Source organism: Equus przewalskii, chromosome 12, assembly GCF_037783145.1.
Source record: "Equus przewalskii isolate Varuska chromosome 12, EquPr2, whole genome shotgun sequence".
Classification (NCBI taxonomy): domain Eukaryota; kingdom Metazoa; phylum Chordata; class Mammalia; order Perissodactyla; family Equidae; genus Equus; species Equus przewalskii.
In genome coordinates, this window is record NC_091842.1 from 17,639,738 (window position 1) to 17,665,726 (window position 25,989).

The following is a 25,989-nucleotide window of genomic DNA, read 5'->3' on the forward strand; positions in this document are numbered from 1 at the left end:
TGAGCAGTGCCATGTCCGCGCCCAGGATTCGAACTAACGAAACACTGGGCCGCCTGCAGCGGAGCGCGCAAACTTAACCACTCGGCCACGGGGCCAGCCCCTTGACTAGTATTTTATAAAGTCTAAAGGCAAAGAACAAGAGCTCTTTTTCCTCTTACATTAACAGATCATGAAGCAAAATGATGATTCACAAGGGAGATAATTCTAAGAGAGAAATGTACCTTTTTTTCATATGGTGGGCATTACAGTTTCTAGAGTTTTGGGACTTAAATTTTTTATCTGGAGATATCACATACACATAAATATGGAGATACCACAAAAAATATACATATGCACATACTCGTGTATACATACATACGTGTGTGCGTGTCTCTATACATTTGCTTCAAGTATTACAAATATTTGCTCCATTTTAAAACAAGTAAAAAAAGATCCACACATAATTACACACTGAAGTAATAAGGCAATAGGGAAGATTAAGTACTGCAGATATTTGCATCAAAACTCTTTTCAGAATCTTCCTCACGCACTGAATTTCTCTGGCCTAGAGTTACCGAGTGGAAAAAAAAAGCTTCTTTCCGATCTTGAGAATAAACATTCAAAGCAGAGGGACCAGGTAAACAGAATGCTTTAAAATGTACGTATCCAAAATAGATATAAATTCAAGTCAATGTTTTCACTGAATAATTTTTTATTTAAAAGAATACGTATTTTTAAAATTCAGGACATATAAAGTCCTCAACATGAAATATAGATTATAAATTTTCATTAAACCATTTTGGAGAGTTCTAAGTAAGTTATTTATTAGATCTTACTCTGTGTTTCAGGCCATTCCAGTAAGCACTTTCCATTATAACTCATTTAATCCTCACAACAATCCTAGAAGGTAGGTGCTCTATTATCCCCACTTTACAGATGAAGAATTGAAGCAAAGGGACGCTGCCTACGATCACAAAGCTCTAAGAGGCAAAGCTAACATTCAAACACAGACAGTGTGGCTCCAGAGCACAGGCACCCCAGTCAGAAAGCTGTCAAAAGAGTGCTGTAGGCCACGCAATCGCATGGATCTACCTCATTGTCTTGCTAGTATTATCAATGTTGACAATCAGGATCGAATCTTAACAGCAAAGGAGCATATTATGACAAGGGCATCCAACTATCATTCTTCCTAATAACCTCTTCCATCCTTCCCCACCTTGAACATGGCCCACTGGAGAGCATTCTGCCAGGTACAAGATGGCCAGGGTTAGAGCCAAGCCTGCATGCAGTGGAGTACATCCAAACAGAGCTACCTAAGTGTAGTTCACACAAACCAGGATGTAGTGACTGAATTAGCCGAGAACTACCCTGCCCTTGCTTCCCCATTTATGTACCCTGACAGCTTTTGCTTTTGGCTAAGGACAACTGTATGCAATCTATCCTTGTCAGAATTCCTTGATCACTTTCAACTGAGATCAACAGCTGGAGACTAAGACAAAGCCCTCTCTTTAGAAGGTCTACCAAAGTGTTCAGTTTGGACAAGCGCAGGATGATCTGCCAGGAGCATCCAGAGATTCTCAGAAATCACTGGATGTGCTTGATTGCCCAGGGGGCCTACCAGGTTCATTGCCCCACATTCCCTGTTTGGTACCATATGGATGCCTTGGCTAAATATGGTACATTTCCTAGGGTTCATATGAAGCAAGGCGCCATGGCTGCTCTAGGGTAGCCCACACTAGGAGGTCTGCAGAATCCAGAAGTAAATACAGAAGGGTATTAACAAGCAATGGTGATATCTTGGCCCAGAAGATCACATATGATTTTATTTATCTCCCTCTTAGATTCAGAAGTGGCTACACCTGCTCTAGAACCAAGCCTCATGAAAGCCAAGGCTCCACAGAACAGGCTGTCCTGGTTAGGGTGGAACTCCAAAGCAATCCCTCGGCCACAATGAGGTAGCTGCCCAGCGCCTTTCTCAGAAAGCCACTTCAACCATTTAACACAAGGTCTATCCCACATCAGCGGCCATCTCCCAGGTTTCTTGGTCTAAACTTATTTCTCAATACCCTGAGATCAAGAGGAAGAGGAGCATGGGGTGAGAGTGTGGGCCTCTCTCTGCTGCTAAGATAAGGTTGTTTTCAGCAGTGGCTGTGATGCCTCTTTAGGGAAGCACTTATTTAAGCACCACAGTGATGAAAATGCCTGATGCAGGGGGGCTTTATGGATTCCTCCCATAGGCCACCTCAAGGATTTTTTTTAAGGCTGAGTCTCAATCCATACCTCCAGACATACAAATCTATCCAACGGGGAAGCTGGAATGTTCAGCCACGCACACTAAGTCAGACAACAATGACTTCCAGAGGCCTTGTTTAAACTGGCAATGTAGTGTCGAACCATTCCACTCACTACTAAGCTTGAATTCCTCTTATGTGGGTTTAGGAGCATTTCACCCAGTGGAACTAGCAAAGAGCTCTTTACCATTTCCTGTTAGGCAGGACTATCAAATATATTCCAAAAAAAGTGAAGTTAGGAATATTTTGTAATATTCCTAGAAAGAGATGAAGAAAAAGTCTTAGTCTTAGAAGACAGTAACAATAAATAAGGCATTAACTGCAAGAGAGTAGGAATTCTGAGGACTTGCTTAGAATAACCTTTAGTTTTAGCATCTTTCACTCTAAAAAGTGGTGGAAGAAGGAGTTTACTTGAACCAACCAATTCTCAACCAAAAAACCTTTAGAAAAATAAGAAAACAGGACTAGACTGGGTGGGTTTGCTGGCCAGACCCTGGAGGAGGAGCAGCCCTGAAATGTAGTACACACTTTACAGAGAAACACAGTTAGTTGGAGAACTAAGCATGTAAAGCCTTTAAAAAAAAAAAAGTTTTAACATTATAAATCAAAAAGAAATTTGGTTAGGGTGATGAAAATGTTCTGGAATTAAATAGTAGTGGTGGCTGAACAACTTTGTAAATATACCAAAAATCACTGAATTGTACACTCTAGGAGAATTTTATGGTATATAAACATCTCAAGTTAAAAAAAAAAAGAAACATAGACACAGAACATTTGTCTCTCCATTTCCATGGTTCTAAGGAGTTTCTATCCAATTGTGGGGGATGGGGGTCATTGCTGAGGGGAGATCGATAGAATTAAGAATGGTTACCTATGATCTTTGTCGACTTTAGTTTTCTGGCCTAGCAGAAAGCTTTTCTGCTTTTCCCTAGATTCTCTGACAAGCTGGATGCATTCATCCTGCTGAGGTGCACAAAGTTGTTCAGATAAATGGTATCTTTTTATTATCTTTTAGCGCTTGTTTATTCTAATAGCCCGGGGTGGAGGTAATCATTTCTGGAAACCTGAATCCCTGCATACGTGCATTCTTACATTCATTCTATAAATATTTATTAAATGCATACTACAGGCAAAGTACTATCATAGGCACTGAGGATATAGCAGTGAACGAGACAACATCCCTCCTCTCACAAGCTTACACTGGAGTTGGGGAAGAGACAGACAATAAACACACAAGTCAGGTGGTGATATGCGCTATGGAAAAAACAGGCAGGGAAGAGGGATAGGAATGCTGCCGAGGAGGAGTACTATTCTACAAGGGATGGTCGGGGGTAACTCCCTGAGAAGGTAATATTTGAATGGAGTCTTGAAGAAAGTGAGAAAACAAACCCCCCAATGTTAGGGAAAGAATATTACAGACAGAAAGAACAAATCCTAAAAAAATAAACAAATAAATATAAAATATAATAAATAATAAAGAAAGAAATAAAAATAAATATAAAATACAAACAACCAATGGAAAAATGGGCAAGGTATGGAAAGGCGATTAAAAGAATGGCCCAAAACATGAAAAGATGCTCACCCCACTAATTAGAGGAATGCAAAATAAAACCACAAATAGATACCAAGTCACATCCATCAGACTGGCAAAATTTAAAAGCTAACAATACCACACATTTGTGAGGATAGAAAATGGAAACTCTAGTACACTAGTCTCCAAAGTATAGCCACTCTCCTGAGTACTTTGAAAAAATCTAGTTAAGTTGAAGATGTGAATATCCTACAATCCAGCAATTTCCACCCCTAGGTATGAACCTTAAAGAAATTACTACACATGTACACAAAGAGACACTTTCAATAATGTTCATTGCAGAGTTGAAAACCTCAGAAAAACCCAAATGCCCAAACATAGGAGAATGAATAATACACTGTGGAATATCTATAGGATGAAATGCTATATAGCAGTCACAATGTCTCAAAAACTAAATGTATCGACATGAGTAAATCTAACAAACACAACATTAAACAAAGAAAAATAAGTTGTAGAAAGTGGAGAATGGAGAGTTATTATAAATGGGTATGTAGTTTCAGTTTGGGAAGATGAAAAAGTTCTGGAAGTAGATGGTGGTGATGGTTGCAAAACAATGTGAATGTATTTAATGCCACTGAACTGCACATGTAAAAACTGTTAAAATGTTTAAAAAATTTTTTAAATGATCAAAAAAAACCCAAGTTGCAGAACGATACATATAGGACGATACTATTATGTACAGATTTAAAATATGGAAAACAGCTCTGTTGTTTATGGAGTTGTAAATACAGAGTGAAGTATATAAACAGCATGGAATGATAAGCACCAAATACAGAATACTAATGACCTCTGAAAGAGAGGGAAGGAAAGGAAATATGATAGCAAAGAGGCTCACAGCGACTGCAAAAAATTTATAATATTTTATTTCTTAAGTTAGGTGGTAATTACATTGGCATTTACCATCTTATTTATTATATCTTTTTATATATCCAAAATATTTAATCATACATACAAAATTAGTGATAGAGACAATACATTTTAAAATTTAAACACAAGTACCCCATGATGTTTTCAGATGTTTCTATCTAGATCTTATGAGGCAGGCACTGTTATTAACCCCATTTTACAGATGAGAAAACTGAGTCCCTTGCCCAATAGAATACAGCCAAGAAATGGTAGGAGACAGGATTCAAACCTGGGTAGTCTTATTTCAAAATCCCAAGCTCCTTACTACACAAGACAGATTGTTGGGAAACTAAATATATGTCAAGAGAGGAGTGGACAAATCCAATTTTTTCGTTCACCAAACATTTATCATGTGGCAATTCTTTCATACTGTGATAAGAGCTGGGGATACCACAGTGAGCAAAAAAGACATGACGTATACCGTGCCTTCTCTCAGGGACCTTTCAGTTCACAAGAAGAAACAGGGAACTAAGCAATCACAACCAACCTTGGTAAGTGTTGGGAAGAAGTGCTCAAAGAAAGCACAAGGCACCATCTGCACATAAGTGCTGATACAGACTGAGGGAGAGGGAGCAGGAGCGACTCAGAGAAGGCCACCAAAGACCCATAAACTAAATTGTTATATCCATAGAATAAGAAATAACCCACACAATAAGAACGGTGCTGTAGTGGTGTATTTACTACTGCAGAAAGATGTCTATGACACACTGTTAATGGAAAAAAGTTCAAAATCAACACCTACAGCATCTTCTTGGAATGGACTGGTATAAATATATGCTCCAGTCTATACTAAAAGTGGCTTATCAAATCATTGCATAAAAAATAGATCGTTCAATAAGTGGTACTGAATAACTAAATAAAAATGAATACTAAATTATATCCTAATTGGATTAAAGAGCTAAATTTTTTTTAATTGTGCAATGAAAGAACAGGAAAATATACATAAATATTTTTATAAACTAGGAGAGGTGGACGAGGACTTTTTAAGCATGTTACTAAAGGCAAGACTCACAAAGGACAAAGATTACTAGATTGTAAAGAAAGAAGCTAGAAGACTTATACTAACAGATTTCAAAATTTAAAATTAACCCAGACTTGCTCTCTTATGCCATATATAAAAACTAATTTGAGATGGCTCATAAACCCAAATGTGAAAGAAAAAATAAGCTTTTACAAAAAAAATAAGAAAATATCTTCATGAACTTGCGGTAGGCAAAGATTGCATAAATAGGACATGTAAAGTACTAACCATAAAACTTTTAAAAATTGATAAATTGGATTTTGTTAAAAGGAAGAACTCCCGCCTATCAAAAGATATTATTAAGAGTAAACAGGCAAAGACAGACTGGGAGAAGACAACTTCAGCACATGTATCTGATAAAGCACTTGGATCCAGAATATATTTTAAAATGTCTACAAATCAGTAAGAAAATTACAATAATCTAAATAAATAAGGAACAAAAGATTTGAACACACAATTCACATAAAAAGGATATCCAAATGGCCAATAAGCATCTGCAAAGGTACTCAACATAAAACGTACTCACCAAGGAAATGCAAACTAAAACTACAGTGAAATACCACTAAACAACCACCAGGATGGCTAAATTAAAACAAACAAGGGTAGGTGAGAATGTAGAACAACCAGCCCGCACACATTGCTAGTGGAGTATAAACTGGTACAATTACTTTGGAAAACCGGTAGTGTCTACTAGAGTGGGACGTACACTTACCCTGTAATCTTACAATTCCAGTCTACGTATATACCCAATAGAAATGCACGTATACGTGCACCAAAAACACATACAAGAATGTCCAGGGGACCAGCTTAGTGGCGCAGTGGTTAAGCTGGCACGTTCCGCTTCTCGGCGGCCCGGGGTTCGCCGGTTCAGATCCCGGGTGTGGACATGACACCGCTTGGCAAAAGCCATGCCGTGGTAGGCGTCCCGTACATAGTACATAAAATAGAGGAAAATGGGCATGGATCTTAGCTCAGGGCCAGTATTCCTGAGCAAAAAGAGGAGGATTGGCAGCAGTTAGCTCAGGGCTAATCTTCCTCAAAAAAAAAAAAAGAATGTCCATAAAAATTATTTGTAATAGTCAAAACCATAATACAATTCAAATGTCCATCAATGACAGAAGCACTAAATAATCTGTTGTATAATATATGCTGTACAGCAGTAAAAATGAACAAAAACCTGTTACATATAATGTGATGGAGGAATCTCAAGATGATACTGAGCAAAAAAACAAAATCAGACACAAAAGAATACATAATAAATGATTCCATTTGGATAAAATTCAGAAATAGGCAGAAAAAAATAAATTTAAAAGTTCAAGAATACGCAAAATTAATCTACGGCGACAAGTTGACATAGTTGTTCATGATATTTTAAATAAAAAGTAGTTGCAAAAATATGTACAATATGATCTCATTTTGTAAGTAAAATACACAGGATTAAACAGAAGTACTTCAAAATGTTAGTAGTAATTGTCTCAAAGTCCTGGAATTATACTTAACTTCTTTCTTTGCTTCTTTATATTTCTCTTTATTTCTCCCAAATTTCTATAATCAGCATGTAATATTTTTATAATCACAGATAAGAACATCAAATATTAAGTGTTTTTTAATCTGTAAATTGTGGGCCACATGGATACACTGGTTTATTTAAATATTAGATAGAGAGCTATCTCACTAACCAAGCCCTTCTTAACTACAGAACAACGTTACTCCGATAATGTCAGGTCAGAGCATGCTCACATCTGTACAAAGAGGGCTCGTGTTCATTTTTGATATCCAAGAATGTGGAATGCATGGAATTATTTCTTTCTTTTCAAATGAGATTTCAAGAATAGCAGTATTATTGCTTAAACATGGAAAAGGATTAATTACTTCAATTTCCTACCGGATCTTTGACTTGGCATAATAATGTACCACCAGAAACACACCTGGTCACACTGCTGATAAAAGTCTCCTGCCAAAGGTAGGCAGTGTTTGTCTTATACAAGATGGATTTCTCTTTCTTAAGAAAATGACTGTTTCACAAGTAGCTGTCACGAAACGAAATTGAAGCTAACACATTTTTTTGCTGTTATTTAGATGGAATTACTTTTTAGCCCCACATACTCAAGTGCCAATATATTTCTCCCCTCATATTTGAAAAGGAACATTTTGACAGAGGATAAAGAACTGGAAATGTAAACATTATACTTGCCAAGGGTAAAAAAACAAAATAAGCCACCTCCTGTCCTTTGGGTTGCACTAGCTAATAAATAAGCTGAAAATCTCGGGGCAAATCAAAATTCTTTGTTTATAAAGTTCAAGAAAGTCTCTCTCATCAAATACCTTTCCTTGTTCAGGTATACTAAAAGCCTAAACAAGTAACAGAAGATATTCTAATTAAATTATTGGAAATAGCACTTTCATTTAAAAACTCAAATTTCATCAGATTATAGTAATATGGGTGACCCTAGCTAGTAAGTATAGTCAAAACATACGTGCTTTATTTTTGAGTGTTCAAGAGCAGTAAAACAGACCTTTTTTGAGAGCATCTACTGCACCAATAATAATAGATATTCAAAAGGAAATAACATAACTTGAGTTACCGAAAACTTTCTATTTTAAGAACAGGTTCCTGCCACAGATCTTTCTTAAACGACAACATAAACAATACAAGAATGAGAAACAAAAATTATAACTGCTAAAAAATGCTTAGAGAGCAACTGTCCTAATCTACAGGCAGAGAGTTTAAAGAACCCAAGGAAACTCTTTCAATCAGAATTACATGGACACAATAATGTTATGTAAGAAGTTCACAAGTTAGAAATACTGTAGAACTTTGTGTTACGGCATTACTGTCAATGAGTCAACCCAGAGTACTTAACAATTGAATTGGGCATCCAAAGTCTTGTAACTTCAAGATAAGAATTCATTTTGTGGAAAATTTTGGCCGAAAAAAAAAGTAAGCTATTAAGCCATTCTACTAATGCCTACTTCTCATCTTCCACACTCTGAAACAGAACATATGCTAGATAACAATCTCAGGTATTGCCAACTCCTGCTGTTTACTCACATAAAAATCCATTCTGATTTTTATGATTTTTATCTCCTGCCTCAACAACAAGTGAAGATGATATGGCTAAAGGTGAAATTCTAAGATCAAGAAATTTTAGGAACCCAAGAAGCACCTAACCTGCTAGCTTTCTAAATAATCCAAGACAGATCAGAAACTAAAGTAATGTTTATTTGGTATTTCTTACATAATGTCAGTGTTAATCACCAAAAAAGACTTTGATTTGTCTTCTCAAACATAAAATAGGGGGAGAAAACAAGATTTAATCAGCTGAACAGTCAAGAAAATGTATACTGTACACTATAGAGCTATGGTGAGTTTCCATTTATTCATTCTTTTAAAACATTTATCAAATATCCTGAAATGTGCTGTGCTAGACACTGTGTGGAATTCATACATGAGTAAGGAATTCAGTTGGGGAGAGAGAAACTAGGATAAAACAGAAGAAATAAAGTGTATTTACAGTCATGTGTCACTTAGCCACGGGGAAATGTTCTGAGAAATGCATCTTCAGCCGATTGCATCATTGTGTGAACATCATAGAGTGTACTTAGACAAACTTAGATGGAATAGCCTGCGACAAACCTAGGCTACGTGGTACTAATCTTATGGAACCACTGTTGTATGTGCGGTCCATCGTTAACCAAAAACGTAAGGTATATGGTTCATGACTTTATAGATAAAATACTTTGGAAGGGAGAAAGGGGCAGTTATTTACAACTGGAAAAGGCTTCACAGTAGAGGTACGAAGGAAGCTGAGACTGGAAGGGTGCATAGAATTTCTACAAGTCAAAGAAATGGAAAGAAAGGATAGTCTAGACTCTGAGGAGATAACCAAGGACTTAGAGAAAGTGTTGGGCACAGTTGTAGAAATTGCAAGATAAGCAGGGAAGTATAGTATTCCTGGGAAATATCATGAACAACGAGTCTGAAAACGTTCACTGTAACCAAACAGTGAGGGGTTAGAAATGCCAAAGTAAGTGCTGGGCAAAAGAGAGAAAGGAAGGTTTTCTGGGACAGTGACACCCTTATCTGGTTGCACATCAAAGTCACCTGGGATGTTTGAAACATCCTGCAGATTCTCCAATCCCACTAGGAACAGGAAACAGTCATTATTTAAGCTCCGGTAGTGATTCTCAGTAATAGTCAGATTTGGGTAGAGCAGGAAGGACTGCAGGGCAGAAGCAAAGAGAACAGAAAAGGGGAAATGGTTACAAGAGAAGAAGGCAGAGAAAACTAACAGAAAATACCATCCATTGAGATATGGGGCGAATGGAAAAGAAGAATCAGAAGGTTACTTAAGGTCTAAAAGAACAGGGAAAGTAAGTATGCCATAAGAGAAGACATAAGAAGGAGCAAGTGTCTGCAGGAAAAGACATTTAATTTGGACATTCTAAGGCTGAGTTCCTTACCCTTACTGGGTAGGAAATTTTGTTCTAGAAATTCAAGAAAATTAACTTCATATTTAAACATGTACAATTTGCTGACACCTCTTCTAGGGTTGCTATGTACTGCTACTTCACCATGTCTTACTAATGACCTTTGGGAATGTGTATCTCTCTCCCTAAATACATGTAATGCAAATATTATATATAAGACAGATGCTACAAACTTAAGAGGAACTCAATAAATACTTATTGAATAATAAAAGTGGAGGCCTAAAAAGAAGGTTAAAGATTTTATTGTCTTTTTTATTTTAAAAAGAAAAAAACATCCTCTATTTCTTTTTTTTTTTTTCCTTTTAAAGATGTCATAATTCTTACCTTTGCTGCCAAGGCTTTTAAACTATCGAGGAATCTTTGCCAGAAATCCTTGAAGAGTGGGCGGTCGATTTTCTTCAGGCTATCTTTGGTGCTAGCATCTACACTGACGTATAGCTGGGTAACTGGCTTGAGATTCCTTGGTAATTTAAAAAAAGAGAGAAAAACCAAATTATGCCTAGGTAAGGCTTTTCATGACCAAAAACTTACAATCTGTAATAGATGTAGTAATTAAACATTTCACTAGGTCTAGAGGCTTCTACTTCTCCCAGAAGAATGAAGCAATCATTTTAATAACATGACAAGATGTTTTTTTTAAAAATGACTGGACACCATCCCTAATAAACTGAAAACATTCACTTACTTAAAACTGATCCCTCTTCAAACACTAGGTTTGAGTGGAAAATAAATAAAACAAGATCTAGCATTAGCTCAGCACAATGAGAGCGGGGTCTCAGACCAAAGTTTCTCCATAAACTCTGCCACTCAAGACTTATACAGCTGAAATCTCACAACCATGTGGGGTCTGTGCTGATGAGCCCTCTCCCATTGGAAGTTTTCTAAGGAACAAGAAAAAAACCAAAAAGCTCAAGGCTGCTTGGAAGGGCACAAAGCCACAGCAATGCCTCACCTATGCCTCCGAGAGCAGGAGTGGTTTTAAAGTGAAGCCTCGTGTGGGCAAACAATGACCCATTCAGGGAGCTTTAAGCAACACAGAGCTAGAACAGCAATCAAGAACTTACAAACGACCATCCCCCAGAAGAAAAATGTATGCTGCAGATTCTTATTTTTCTTTGCCTTCTTAATAAGTACCCATGCATACCACTCATTTTTCACTTTTCTCAAATTCATTGACTCATTTCACAATGTCATTCTTATCTATTAGATTTCTTGCCAGTTACGTTTTAAGCCCAGATTGTACTTCTTCCAAAGCCTCTCTGTTCTCCCTTCAAATGGGTCTCATAATTCATTCTCTTCAACGAATTTAGATCTAGAAAGAAGAAATTCCTCCTTAACAATCCTCTGACCAAATTCTCCCACTATTAATTTACTATAACTATTCCACAATTTGTATTTACTCCTAGAATGCTATTCATGCATTTTTTTTGCTTCAAAGTCTATACACTTTTAAAACCTGAGATATAATTCACATGCCATAAAATTCACCATCAAAGTGGTTTACGTACTTTTTCTATCAGAATCAGTGTTATCAATCTTTCGAGTGTAAGATCTTGAAGGACAAGAACCATATTTTTCTTTTTATCCAGCCATACGGGCAGACACTTAAAGCTACTTTTTTTGTAGTTGATATTGTTGACCTCAGCTGACAGAACTTTTAAGGGCATACAGGCCAAACAAATGTTCGTAATGGTCTGGCTTAGTAACATATAAAAAAATCAGAAGAGTCTAAACCCCAAGTTAGTAAAACTGGAGAAACTCTGACCAAAATTAGGAAAGAAGAGATTAAAATATTGGCAGATTCTCATTGCTTTAATCCCTCTCCAACACTAACACACAAAGGGAATCCTTAAAAGTTCAGTAACGTGTCACTACTGAGCAAAGGATATCGACTACTGAAAATGCAAAATAACAGCATACTGTAATAGGAGCAGTGTCTCATCACCCCTTTTGCTGGCGGCCTCTTTAAAAATAGACTCGCTATGCTACCGTAACTGGACTTTACATTATAAAAAAATGAAAAGATTGTCTTAATGGATACTGCTGGCTATCACCTTCTCATACTTACAGGACTTTGTCATACAGCTGCCTGATGCAAAATGGGAACTGGTCTGACCTTTTCACTATGCCTCCATAACTACTTAAGATTATGAACAGTAAATTCCAAAAGCCATAGTTATTTTACAAACCTCCATCATTTGTGAAAAAGGAAGCCCTGGACAATGACAGTACCAAAGAGGAATTTCCGTCAATACTAAATGCCTGAGACGTTATTATCAAGGAAGTTGATAGATCTCTTGCTAGGGAGCAGAGGAAGAATGAAGAAGAGGAAAAGTCCCTAGGAATTATAGAGCTCATTCCTAAGGGACTCAAAAGCAGTAAAAGGATCTTGGAGAAATTTTCTGAGCCTCAAGGATCTTACGTCTGCCTAGTACTGGCCTCTATTCCTCAGGACAGGCAATGACACTACCAGCATGGGCATGTGACCATCTCCAGTCTATACAGAGATAGCATCATTTTAGTTTGCAAAAAGCAAGAGAATGTTATATCCTTAAAATCATCATAATAATTCCTGTGTCTGAGATTTTCACATTGCTGCTGAGGAGAATTAAAAAGGACAATAAAAGGGATATATAACCTTAGCCCAATCCCCAGTGAAAATGCCCAATGAATCTTGATATGATTACTGTGATGACCCTTAATCCTGCTAATTTTAAATCTCTGAATTAAGAATGATCATACATAGAAATGCATTGTAATAGAACAGAAAAACCCCTCTCTCTTTTTCCCTCTCTATAGAAAGGGAAAAGGGAGAGACATTTATGCTTGTAAGAAATCAAGTGGCTTAAACAGTAAGTTTGATGCTCCTATTGGACAAAAAGTAACCCAAGTGGCCCGAACATCCAATGCTATTATCTCTAAGAAAATCTGGGGCTGTCACATCAGGCCAAATAATTTAGGAGGTGGGAAGGAGCATAAAGGAGAAGAAGAAAGCTATTTACCATTTACTGAGTACTCATCATGTGCTGGCACATTGTGCTATGTGCTTTATGTTCTCATTGAATTCACTGAATCTTCATAATAAAACAACAAGGTAGCTGTTACTTATGCCCACTTTAGAGGTAATGAAACTGAGGTTCAAAGAGGTTAAGCAGCTTGGTCGAGGACCCACAAAGATAAGTGTCAACAACAAGACTCAAGCCTGAAAGTGACTCTGGAGTCTGTTCTCCTAGTCCTCCAGCAGAACAGCCAGTTTGTGGGCAGTGCAGGCTGAGCCTCTTGTCACAGAAAGCCAAGAGCAGTACTTCAAGTCTCACAGCAGCTTTTCTCCAAGTGTGGTCAGGACGATCTGCATCGGATACACCTGAAACTCAGGTGCTTGGGCAACTCTTCCAAAACTCAATCAGTCGCCAGGGATAGGGCCTTGGAAAGTGTATTTTTATATTGGTTTCAATAACTTCTCAACATTGATGAAAGAAATTGAAGATGACACAAATGGAAAGATATCCCATGTTCATGGATCAGAAGAATTAATATTGTTAAAATGTCCATGATACACAAAGTAATATACAGATTCAATGCAATCCTTATCAAAATTCCAATGGCATTTTTTAAAGAAATAGAAAAAATAATCCTAAAATTAGTATAGAACCACAAAAGACCTCAAATAGCCATAGCAGTTCTGAGAAAAAGAAAAAAAGCCGGAGGCATCACACTTCATGATTTCAAACTATACTACAAAGCTATAGCAATCAAAATAATATGGTACTGCCATAAAAACAAAAACATAGACCAATGGAACAGAATCGAGAGTCCAGAACTAAATCCATGCATATATGGTCAACTAATATTTGACAAGGAAGCCAAAAATACTCAATGTGGAAAGAACAGTCTCCTAATAAATGGTGATAATAAAACTGAATATTCACATGCAAAACATAAAATTGGACCCCTATCTTAGACCACAAAATTAACTCAAAATGGATTAAAGACTTAAATATAAGACCTGAAACTATAAAACTCCTAGAAGAAAACATAGGGGGAAAACTCCTTGACACTGGTCTTGGCAATCATTTTTTGCATATGACACCAAAAGCACAAGCAACAGAAGCAAAAATAAACAAGTGTGATTACATCAAACTAAAAAGCTTCCACACAGCAAAAGAAACCACTAACAAAATCAAACAGCAACTTACAGAATGGGAGAAAATATTTGAAAATCATATATCTAACAAAGGGTTAATATCCAAAATATATAAGGAACTCATACAATTCAATAACAAAAAAATATAATCTGATTAAAAAATAGGCAAAGGAACCGAACAGACATTTTTCTAAAGAAGATACACAAACGGCCAATAGGTACACGAAAAGGTGCTCAACATCACTAATCATCAGAGAAATGCAAATCAAAACCTCAATGAGATATCACCTCACCCCGGTCAGGACCGTTAGACAAAAAGTAAGAGCTAACAAGTGCTGACGAGGATGTAGAGAAAAGGGAATTCCTGCGAGCTGCTGGTGGAAATGCCAATTGGTACAATCATGGAAAACAGTACAGACGACTCACAAAAAATTAAAAATAGAACCATCATATGATCCAGCAATCCCACTTCTGGGTATATAGTCAAAGGAAATGAAAACACTGTCTTGAAGAGGGATCTACATTCCCATGTCCATTGCAGCATTATTCAAAATAGTCGAGGCATGGAAAAACCTAAGTGTCTGTTGACAGATAAATAGATAAAGAAAATGTTGTATGTGTATATACACAGAATGGAATATTATTCAGTCAGGAGAAAGAAGGAAATCCTGCCATTTGCAACAACATAGATGAACCTGGAGGACATTATGCTAAGTAAGATAAGCCAGACAGACAAGACAAATACTGCAGGAACTCACCTAAATGTGGAATTTAATAAAAGGACAGTTTCTATTTGTTATTTTCTTCTCTAAATATGGGCCATAATCTTATTTCTTTGTCTATATCACTTTTGGATGAAAACTTGACATTTTAAATAATAATATGTGGCAACCTGGTAAAAGAGCCAGAGGTAAGAATATAGGGCCTTTTCAAATCTTCCCACATGCCCACAGCTCTGCCCATGCATGTGGTCTTCGGATTCCCAGGAATATGCTGGAGCTTTTCAAAGTCCCCTATGGACAACTCATTCCCCAGCCTTTCCTTTTAAGATTTTGGTTAGCTTCTTGTTTGCCCCAACTGTTATTGCTGCCTCAGGCAGCTGTGAAGTTCTACAACTGCCAGTAATTGTTTGTGAGAAACACCCATGAAAGGCTTTTTCACTGGAAAAACCCTGAGTCACTTCAAGTAAAGACAATCCTTGTGAGTGAGGGTTTCCAGGAAACTGCCACACAAGCCATATGATAACAGTTATCTGGGAATGGGACTTTGAAGGAGTTCCAATGCTGTTTTGCCCCCTCCTCTGACTGCCAAGCTGCTGGTTTTCACTATGACTGCAGGCAACTGGTTTTAAGGCTACTGCAGAGCTGGGGAAGTTGGAGTGGAATAGGATACATTAACACATCACAAAGTTTACTGTTCTTACTGAGAGTCACTATTTTTCTAGAATAAATGCTTCTTAGATTGTTGCGTACCTTTGGTTAAGAAAAAGTTGATTCTGACAATTTTTTCCAGGGTTCTCATTGTTTCTATAGAGGAAGAGGTTTTTGAATGTTTGTACTGGGCTATTCCTGCTAATATCCAACACACAAGTTTTGTTTTTATTTCCATCACCATTTATCACGATATTTTCTATGTCCATTGTGTTCTTCTTTGACCCATAAGCAAATAAGAAGCACACTGCTTAAATTACAATACTAGTATATGATTTCAATACTTTGTTGAAACTTGCTATAATGCCCAGCATATGGCCATTTGGCAATTGTTCTGCAAGCAAGTTCTATGCTCTTAAAAAGAAGTGATATTCCAAAGTTTCTGGTTTCGGTGCTCTATTTCTGTAACATAGGCTGAATTTGTTAATTTAGTTGTTCAAGTCTTCACTACTGCTACTGATTTTGATCTGCTTGTTTCATCTGTTTGAAAGAAGTGTGTTAAAAACCTACTATTTCTCCTTCTAGTTCTGGCAATTCTGAGATTATGTTACTGAGTGTTTACAAATTTTGAATTGTTATATTGTTTTATGTTTATGTTTAATATTTTATTATTAAGAAAACTCCATCTTTTGTTTTGAGGAAGATCAGCCCTGAGCTAACTACTGCCAGTCCTCCTCTTTTTGCTGAGGAAGCCTGGCCCTGAGCTAACATCCGTGCCCATCTTCCTCTACTTTATATGTGGGATGCCTACCACAGCATGGCATGCCAAGCAGTGCCATGTCCGCACCCGGGATCCAAATCAGCGAACCCTGGGCCGCCGAAAAGCAGAACGTGTGAACTTAACCGCTGTGCCACCGGGCCGGCCCCAGAAAAGTCCATCTTACATAATGGTTCTTGCCTTAAAGTATACTTTGACAACATTACTTAGCCTACCTTTCCAAAGGTGAAACTTCTAAGTGTTTTTCATGCATTATCTCATATACTCACAATGTCACTATAAGGTAGTCATTATTACTATAATCATTTTACAGGTAAGAAAACTAGGCATTGAAAAATTACCTTTCCAGCGTCAGAAAGACAGCAGGAGATCCAGTGAAAATTCAAACCCAGATCTCTTCTAGACCAGAACCCAAGTTCTTCACCACTTCACTGCACTGCCTATCTAGACATGCATATTTCTTACAAGTGTTCCATCAACTTATAGACACAAGAGAAGACTATATTTTAAATTTAACATATTTACTACACATAAACAGGCTGGCAGAAAAAGAAAACTTCTATTGAAAGGATCAGATGGTATTTATAATCAATCTTCATTTCATTGTAGCTGTCTTCGGTAACCACTTTGAGCTAACAATACAAGAAAACTTTATTTTTATTAAAATCCATGCATTTCTTCAAACACTTACTAAGCATCTAATATGTGAAGAGCTATCTAATTTATAGAGGTCCTCTAACACATATGGTGAAATTCTTAGCAAAAACTAAAGAAAACAAAACACAAAGTAAACAAAGTAACAGATACACAGGTGGGAAAAGCAAAGGAAAAGAATGAAGTTCACACCAGTTTCAGCGAAGAAGGTGCTCAAAAGTAAGTGTACAAAAGGACAAATTTGGTGGTGAGGGGAGTGTGGGAAGTTAAAGGTTAACTGTGTCACAGTTAAATATGAAACACAGCTCTATCTTATTATGAAGCCTGCTACCGGACAGAAAGTTGTGAATTAACAGTATCTACCAACAAAGAAAATATATAAGATTTCAAATGTAAACTGAAAAATAATATAAAATAAATAGATAAGAAAATTATGATAAAAGTAAAGGTGGACTAAAAGCAATATGCTTCCATTTTTCTTGGACTATGTGGTACTCTTGGTCTACCTTTCATTGTTGCACATTTGTTAGAAATGATAACAGAAATTTTTCTACTGGAAGAGAATCAGCACTGCAATTCCTCTGAAGAGTAGCAGATGACACAGCCTCAGGGTTGAGGAGACAACAAGATAGTGAAGAGTGGGGCAAACTGAGAAGGACAGGCTTTATCGAAAAGATAATCATTACTTGGTGTCATATTGTGATACAACAAATGCATATTTTGCCTTTGTCCCTAGTTCCTGGCACAGAGCTCCTAAAACCCTTAGAATTAAATCCTGAGTAACAGAGGTAAGAGAAGTAACTTTTGTTATCCATAAGAAGCCCCCTTCAACCATACCAGAATTTATACTAATGAGGTGACTCTTGATGGGCCCCTAGATAGCTTCAGGCTGGGGGCTGGTTACCAGAAGAACCAGCCACGTGATTATAGGATTGGAACTTTCAGTCCCACCCCCTAAACTCCAGGGAGGGGAGAGGGGCTAGAGACTGAGTTAATCGCCAATGGACAATGATTTAATCAATCCTGCCTATGTAACGAAACCTCCATAAAAACCCCTAAATGACGGGGTCCAGAGAGCTTCTGGGTTGTTGAAAACTTCAAGGTGCTAGGAGGGTGGCACGCCTGAAGAGGGTGTGGAAGCTCTGTGCCCCTCCCCCCATACTTTGTCCCATGCATCCCTTCCATTTGGCTGTCCCTGAGTTGTATCCTTTATAATAAACCAGTAATAGTTAAGTAAACTGTTTTCCCTGAATTCTGTGAGCTGTTCTAGCAAATCATCGAACTGAGGATGGGGTCATGGGAAGTTTCAATCTATAGCTGGTTGTTCAGAAGCACAGATGACAACCTGTGACTTGTAATTGGTGTCTGAAGGCGGGGGTAGCCTTGTGGGACTGAACCGTTAACCTGTGTGGTCTGCACTAACTCCAGGTAGTGTCAGAATAGGACTGAACTGTAGGACACCAGCTGGTGTCCGCAGAGAACTGCAGAATTACTTGGTATGGGAAAACCCACACATGTGGTGTCAGAAGTGTTGTGAGTAAAAAAACAGATAAGAGTGAAGTGTTCTTGTGTTGTAAAAACAGCACTTCATACTTGTCTTTTTTCAAGACTGTCTTTTTTCAAGAGTCAGATTTTGCCTAAAATCTGGATTTTAAATGTTGGCTCAAAAAAAGTTTTTAATCATGGTTCAGGACAAATAAGACCAGCTTCTCATTAACTGCCAGTTTGAGACCTCTGGTCTTAACAACTCTCTGGCCATCACACATAACCACAATTTTTTTTCAATTGAGTTCCTGAAAAATACTGAGTCCCAGTAGTTCAATGTTATCCTCTTTGACAAGAAAAGTCTGTTTTACTATATGGTACACTGCAAACATGGCCATAAATTCTTCCTCTCCCTATATCCATGTCCCCTTGCCCTGTAGCTTTGAGTGCCCTCTCACTGACTGACTCTAAGCTCAGCAGTGTGACTTGCTTTGGCCAATGGGAAGTGAGCAAATGTGACAGGGCAGATACTTGAAAGATACTTATACAGTGGGGCTTGCCCTCTCTTGCTTTTCTTTGAAACCCTACCACCATGTAATGAAGTTCAGGAAGTTTGCTGGAGGATAACAGGCTACATGAGCAGAGGCTCCAGCTCCAGCCAAAGCCATCATATACCAGCCAGCCCAGTGAATCTGCCAACTGACTAGACATATAAACAACACTGAGACCAGCAAAGCCAAGTGAGCTACAGAATTATGAGCTAAATAAATGGCTGCTAGTTTGAGTGACTCAGTTTTAAGGTGAGTGGTTACAACAAAAGATAAATGATACATGCTACAGAATATCAGTTATATGCCTACCAAAAATACCATTATAAAAGCACTTGTTTTGGTAAAACTAAGGGCTTTTCCACAAAAGAAATGGCTTTCATTGTCCAAACACCATCGGCTCTATTACTAACACTAAGTGTCTTACACATTCTTGTCATTTTTATTAGCCTCTGTGTTGACAAACAAAAATATAAAGCTACTCAGAGTGTAACAGCATTCTCATTTACCTGTTTGCTTCTATCTTCCACAAATCTTTGAGGACCACTCACTGTGAAAACTCCCCTCAATAGGAGCACTGTCAGCAAAGAGCCATATGTTTTGGAGCTGGAGGGGAGACTGAAATCCTCTTAAGGAAAAGTTAAGCATCCTGAAAAGGCCACTAGCCTGAATGTAACACTTGCATGTGGGTCAAGGGAAGACCAACTGACAAAGTCAAGATTCTCCTCAAAAGATACCAGAATATGGGTTAGTATTACTTCCTAGTGTAGGCTCAAAGATAAAATGGTTGCAAGAGGTTCACCTAATAGCTGAATTGAATCAGCTGACCTGTTATATAGAATTAGTACCACACACATTAGGGGTAACTTCCAAAATTCATGACCTCTGCATTATATTCATAAATCTATAGACTACTCCTTCTGAAAAAAACTAAGACACTAGAGACAATTGGTATTTAGATTGCTCCTAATTCACAGAAATAAAGCAATATTATCTGCACTTAGAGAACTATTTCTCTTTCCATTTTCTCTTGGGCATGGGGGTGGGAGCTAAGGGAGAGAGCCCTTAGCTAAACCCAAAGAGGCCTTACGTGATGGAACAATTAGTTTAAAAGTAGATAGAGTCTCAGGACTATTTTGTATCATTCCTCTACAGTCCAGAGTATTTGAAACTTGAGTTTTATAATATATTTTAGTATCTCTTATGGCAAAGCCCATTGCTCTTCTTTTAAACTTTTTCTGAATTATTCACATCCTTCACTGGGGAAATGTGAGGGCAGGAGGTTGCCTTATATTTAGGACTCCCAACATTTGGGCACATACATTATTCCCAAGCCAGCAGGATTGCACTTCTTCAGAGACAGGTACACCTAAAGGTTATGCTCTTCAATTCGTCTCTATCAGGGTCTCAGTTATCAGAAATTCTTCCCAGATCCTAGCAATAATCTGTCAATCTCACCTTTGGTTTTTTTTCCCCTCTGTTTAGATAGGTATTTCAGTGGATAACCAAGACATGTCACTCTTTTTAAAAAAACAAAAGATTGCCACCTGAGCTAACATCTGTTGCCAATCTTCTCTCTCTCTTTTTTCCTTCTTCTCTCCAAAGGCCCCCAGTACATAGTTGTATATTCTAGTTGTAGGTCCTTCCAGTTGTGGCATGTGGAGTGCCCCTTTCAGTATGGCCTGATGTGTGGCGCCATGTCCCCAGCCAGGATCCAAACCAGTGAAACCCTGGGCCGCCAAAGCGGAGCACAAGAATTTAACCACTTGGCCAAGGGGGCTGGCCCCAACATGTCACTCACTCTTTAAAGTCCAAACTTAAAATGGCTACTTTCTACATTTTCTCTCCTATGCTCAGGAGAGCATATAACCAAAAAAGGGATGCAATTCTCTGAATCATGGCACCCTTAATATTAGGAGCTTGAAGAATACATTAAAAATCCAAAAAAGGAATGTCCCTTTTCTAAGTATTCCTTCTTTCTTGCATATTTCTCATAGTGCCAGTCCTGGGGGTATAGTGGTTAAGATTAGGTACTCTCACCACCGTGACCCAGATTTGTTTCCCAGTCAGGGAACCACATCACACATCTGCTACTGTGGTTGTCATACTGTGGTGGCTGCTTATTGCTGTGATCCTGAAAGCTATGCCACTAGTATTTCAAATACCAGCAGGGTCACCCAAGGTGGACAGGTTTCAGTGGAACTCCCAGACTAGGAAGAAGGACCTGGCCACCCACTTTCAAAAAATTTGCCATGAAAATCCTGTGAATAGCAGCAGAGCATTGTCTGATATGGCACCAGAAGGTGAGAGGATGGCACAAAAAGACCAGGCAGGAGAACTAGGAGCCAGAATCGACTCGATGGCACTAACAAGAACTTCTCATAGAGTGCACTCTTCCATTTTTAAACTCTTGTGTTCAAAATGGGAGAAATTTGCTAATAGCCTATTCCTCCACTTCTGCCAGCTTACGTCCTCCTTTTTGCCTCCCTCTCAATTTACCAGTACCCATACTACTAAAAGACTGGTTTAGTCAATCAAGAATTATTTATTTGGAACCATACACCATTGTATCCCATTTTTGGCTGAGAGTAGTCAAGACTAGTACTGATATCTTATCATATCATGATTCTCCTGCTGACAAGAGGAGGCTCACCAGTAACAGTGGGGAGGAGAGACCCAATAACATCTACTGAACGTTCACTATGTGTCAGGCATTTTGCTGGACACTTTCAAGTACATATCTTATTTAATTCTCAATAATTTTCCTCAATCCATGATGACATTCACAAGGTAAACCACGCATGATCAAACAATGAATCATTCTCTCTGGTTACCATTTTATATGCTACTCCTAGCAGATTCAATTCTTTTTAGGCATATATGCCTTAAATTTGGCATAGACTCCCCCCATTTTTGTGTGTGAGGAAGATTGGCCCTGAGCTAACATCTGTTGCCAATCTTTCTCTATTTTATGTGGAATGCCACCACAGCATGGCTTGACGAGCATTACTAGGTCAGCGCCCAGGATCCAAACCTGCAAATCCTGGGCCACCAAAGTGGAGCACACAAACTTAACCACTACACCACTGGGCCAGCTCCAGACTCCCTTTTTATATATGTGTGTATATATCCTAACACCACTCTATTCCAACTTCTCCCTTATGAGCCATCTGAAAAGTCAAGGATTTTAAACCTAACAAAAGTTTAAAAAAAAAAGGAATGGTGGCCCTATGCAAAATTTACACACTTTTTAAAAACTTTTTCCTTTTACCTTTTTATACAACTGCAAAAAGCAGCATTTTAGCTGTCTTTGTAACAAAGTCGCTGATTTTCATATTATTGCCTGGTAGCCAATAATTTTAATCAACTCTTTGATTTCCTATGATGCTAAATTTTAAACTTTGTGCATGACTGTCCATGTGCCTGTGTGTATGTGATCATTCTTTCTACACATTATAGTGTCTTTTATATTTGACAATTACTTTCTCCTTTTTTTCATGTTATACCTTATTGGCCAGTATTTACAAAACAAATTTGCAGTCAGAAAGATCATTGTCTTTTACTACTATATGGGAACTTGCCTAATACTTTACCAGTCATCTACTGAGCATTAACACTATACTAGTGGCATGAAGATAAATAAGCAGGGGTCACTGGCCAAGGAACTCACAGTCTAATAGGGAAAGCACAGGTAAATAACAACTAAGTAAAATTTAATGTTTTCAGCACTATAAAATGTGCATAGTTCAAGTAAAATGCAAAAACAGGTCATTTCCAGACCCCAGGAGATGGTCCTCTCCATCTGGAGAGCCCTCCCTCTAAGTCATCCAAATCAACCTCATCATCCTACCTCCTAAACCTGCTCTTTCCTTGTGATCCCTCTACTCTTACAGGGCACCATAATCCTAGCAACCAACATGGCTAGAACTCTCTGTGTCATCATTTAGTCCTCTTTTATGCAGGGATCTCAGAGTCATACAGTTTGCCAAGCTTATCTATTGTGCCTCAATATTATCTTGTTTTTAAGACTCCTCATTCTCACTGTTGTACTTTCATCCTTATAACTCTTACTTAAACAAGCCTATAATCTCCTATCCAGTTTCCTGCATTTTGGCTCTCCCATTTTATACCACGCTAGTAGATCACTCTGCAGAAAGTAAGATCTTTCTAAAGAACGGCATTTGAAGTCCTCCACAATCTATTCCCAACCTTTCCAACTTGGTTTCCAGCTGCCAGTCTCTTTTGTACACTCTGTGGTTCAGATTGATTATATTTTCACAATGGTACCACAAATACCCTAACTCAGTATCTTTTTTGGGAGGTTCTTATTAAAAAGCTAAAGTTTTCAACCTCCCCAAGTACCAATCCCAGCTGTATTTTAAGATCCAAATTAAATGCCTTCTCTGAGAAGTTTTACCCCGCTTCTCCCATCTGGAAAAAACTGCATTCTCTTTTGAATTCCTGCAGCAACTTATCTGTGCGTCTAGCCTTATGTTCTTATATTCTATATTTTAATGTTATCTTTCCTAAAAGAACGGATTTTTAAGGGCGGGACCACCTTGCCCCCAAAAGCCAACAACTGTATGTAGTTAGTAATCAATAAAACCTTTTTGAGTATATTAACGCCTACTAGTTTTACTTTTCAGTCAAATACAGATTCAAGTAATGTAGCTTAATAAGCTGGACCACTCACTTGATTTCCACAGGGAATTGTGCATTTGTGACCAGGAAACTGGAGATTTTACACTCATGGAGTAGTTTCAAAAACCTGTTGATTTCTGGGTACATGATGGGTTCTCCCACAAGGGACAATGCACAGTGCTTTACTGTCATTCCTTCTTCAAAGCGTTCTTCTTTGACACCCGGTACTCCTGGAGAACACAGTGAATAGGAACAAGCTCAATAAGGCACAAATAGAAGATATCACTTTTATTCTTCTTAAATAAAAATTTAATGGTTCTTTGATTTCAGAGGGCAAATTAATTTTTGATACCAGCCAATAATACAAAACAAGGGCCAGAGGGCAAAAAAACTAGAATTATTAAATCAGAAAAATCAGCAATCTCATTCTTGGTTTCAGGGCTTTAGTAGTAATTAAATTACAGCAATACAAGCAGGCTAAATTAACTTTGTTAGCTAATTATGGAACACAGCACATACTACTTTCCATAACCTGCTTAGCTCTGCATTCCTTCACGTTGGTCTAAGAAAACGAACGTAGTAAATCTACAAAGCAAAAGCCTCTCTAGACTGATCATGTCCATGTCCTCCTTCCTTCCTCAAGTATGTATTCTGAATTGAGAAACTAAATGTAGCTGGTCCAAAAGTACAAGAGAGAGAAAAAGAAGAAATCTGCAGTTCTCACCTCTGGCTTCATACTGAGAATCAACTGGAGAGTGTCAAAAACTACTGCCACCTAGGTCCACCACCAAGACACTGGAACTGGAGTGGGTGCAAGCCGGGGGTAATGGGAGCTTTAAAAGTTCCTTTGGTGATACTAATATGCAGCCAAGGTTGAAAACCACTAAATAAACCAGAGGTCCCCAAATATGTCTGCACACTGGAGTCACCTGGGAATCTTAAACCTTCCAAGCTCCAGGCAGCAGCACAGAGCAATTAAATCACCATCTCTGGAGAAGGAGCACAGGCATGAGGAGATTTTGAAGCTCCCCAGATGTTCAGACAAGTCTGGGAACACTGGCACACACCACTGGTCCTTAATCCTAGTCAGACACTGGAATTACCCAAAGAACTTTTAAAGGTCCCAATGTCCATGCAGTATCCCAAGCCAACTAAATTGCAGTATCTGGGGATGAGACTCAGGCATCAGTGTTTTTTAAATGCTCCCATGTGATTCCAGTGTTCAGCATGAGTTGAGAAGCACTGCACTAGACTCAAACGTAGAAGGCATTCATGAAAGTCCCTCAATCTAAGACCGAATTTGAAAGACTTGGAAACAGTGTAAGAAGGCAAATAAAAATCTCTCTCTTTTACCTGAGATATTTCCATCAATTATCTCTATGTTCCTTTTGAGGAACATATTCTCTCCAAGGGATACAGACTCCTCATGGAGACTGGTGGTGGGGGAAGCATGTTCACATTCCCTCTCGGTCACTAGTTTTTCAATCCTCACAGAACTGTTGTTAGGATTAAATGAGATAATGCATGTAAAGGCTTTAGCAGAGTACCTGGCACACAAGAAACATTCATTAAGAATTTGTTATTATCACTTGTATCCTCGTTTCTTAAAATAATTAAATCCCAGGCACTATCGCCTTAACAACAACAACAAAACCCGTAGAAAATAAAGTTAGCTTTCATTGCTCGCTTGTGCCTTAGCTTCCATGAAGTGATTTTAATTTAGACACACACACACACACAAGCTACTTGGAAATAAGCAAGTAGAAGTAAATATTCAAGAGGTCAAACCAACATAATACAGGCTAAAATCAGAACAATCTAAAAGTGGCAGGTGATATCTTCTTTTATGACATCAAACTGCATTTCTAAGAATGTATTTCATGTCAGTATTTCTGGATGAATAATTTTTTAGGTTACTGAAATCTAAGATCTTAACTCAAGTGAATCAAGGTTTTAAATAAAACTTGACCCTTAACTTACTCTGTGTTGCCAAGACAACTCAGCACTAAACATAAAATTTCTTTTATGTAAAAAATATCACTAATTTTTATCCCCCCGTGAGCAAATGAGTAGAAGGGCAAATTTAACCC

The 25,989-nt window shown here is 38.0% G+C and overlaps 1 protein-coding gene across 13 annotated transcripts in view; it reads right to left on the reverse strand.

The window, feature by feature from the left end:
* LOC103558201 (S-adenosyl-L-methionine-dependent tRNA 4-demethylwyosine synthase TYW1) overlaps positions 1-25,989 on the reverse strand; it is a 214,454-nt gene that overhangs the window by 81,356 nt on the left and 107,109 nt on the right. For 11 of the 13 annotated variants that reach the window (XR_011524726.1, XR_011524725.1, XM_008531059.2 and 8 more), the window contains 2 exons: positions 23,952-24,129; positions 10,604-10,739 (listed from right to left, as the gene is read on the reverse strand). Coding sequence is in view for 11 of the 13 variants with exons in the window: in XM_008531059.2 (XP_008529281.2) it covers positions 10,604-10,739; positions 23,952-24,129 (314 nt within the window). In the remaining 2 variants the exon portion in view is untranslated. Of the gene's footprint in view, positions 1-8,992; positions 10,012-10,603; positions 10,740-23,951; positions 24,130-25,989 lie in introns of those variants that run through there. The other 2 variants (XM_070567829.1, XM_070567826.1) reach the window with 1 other exon arrangement.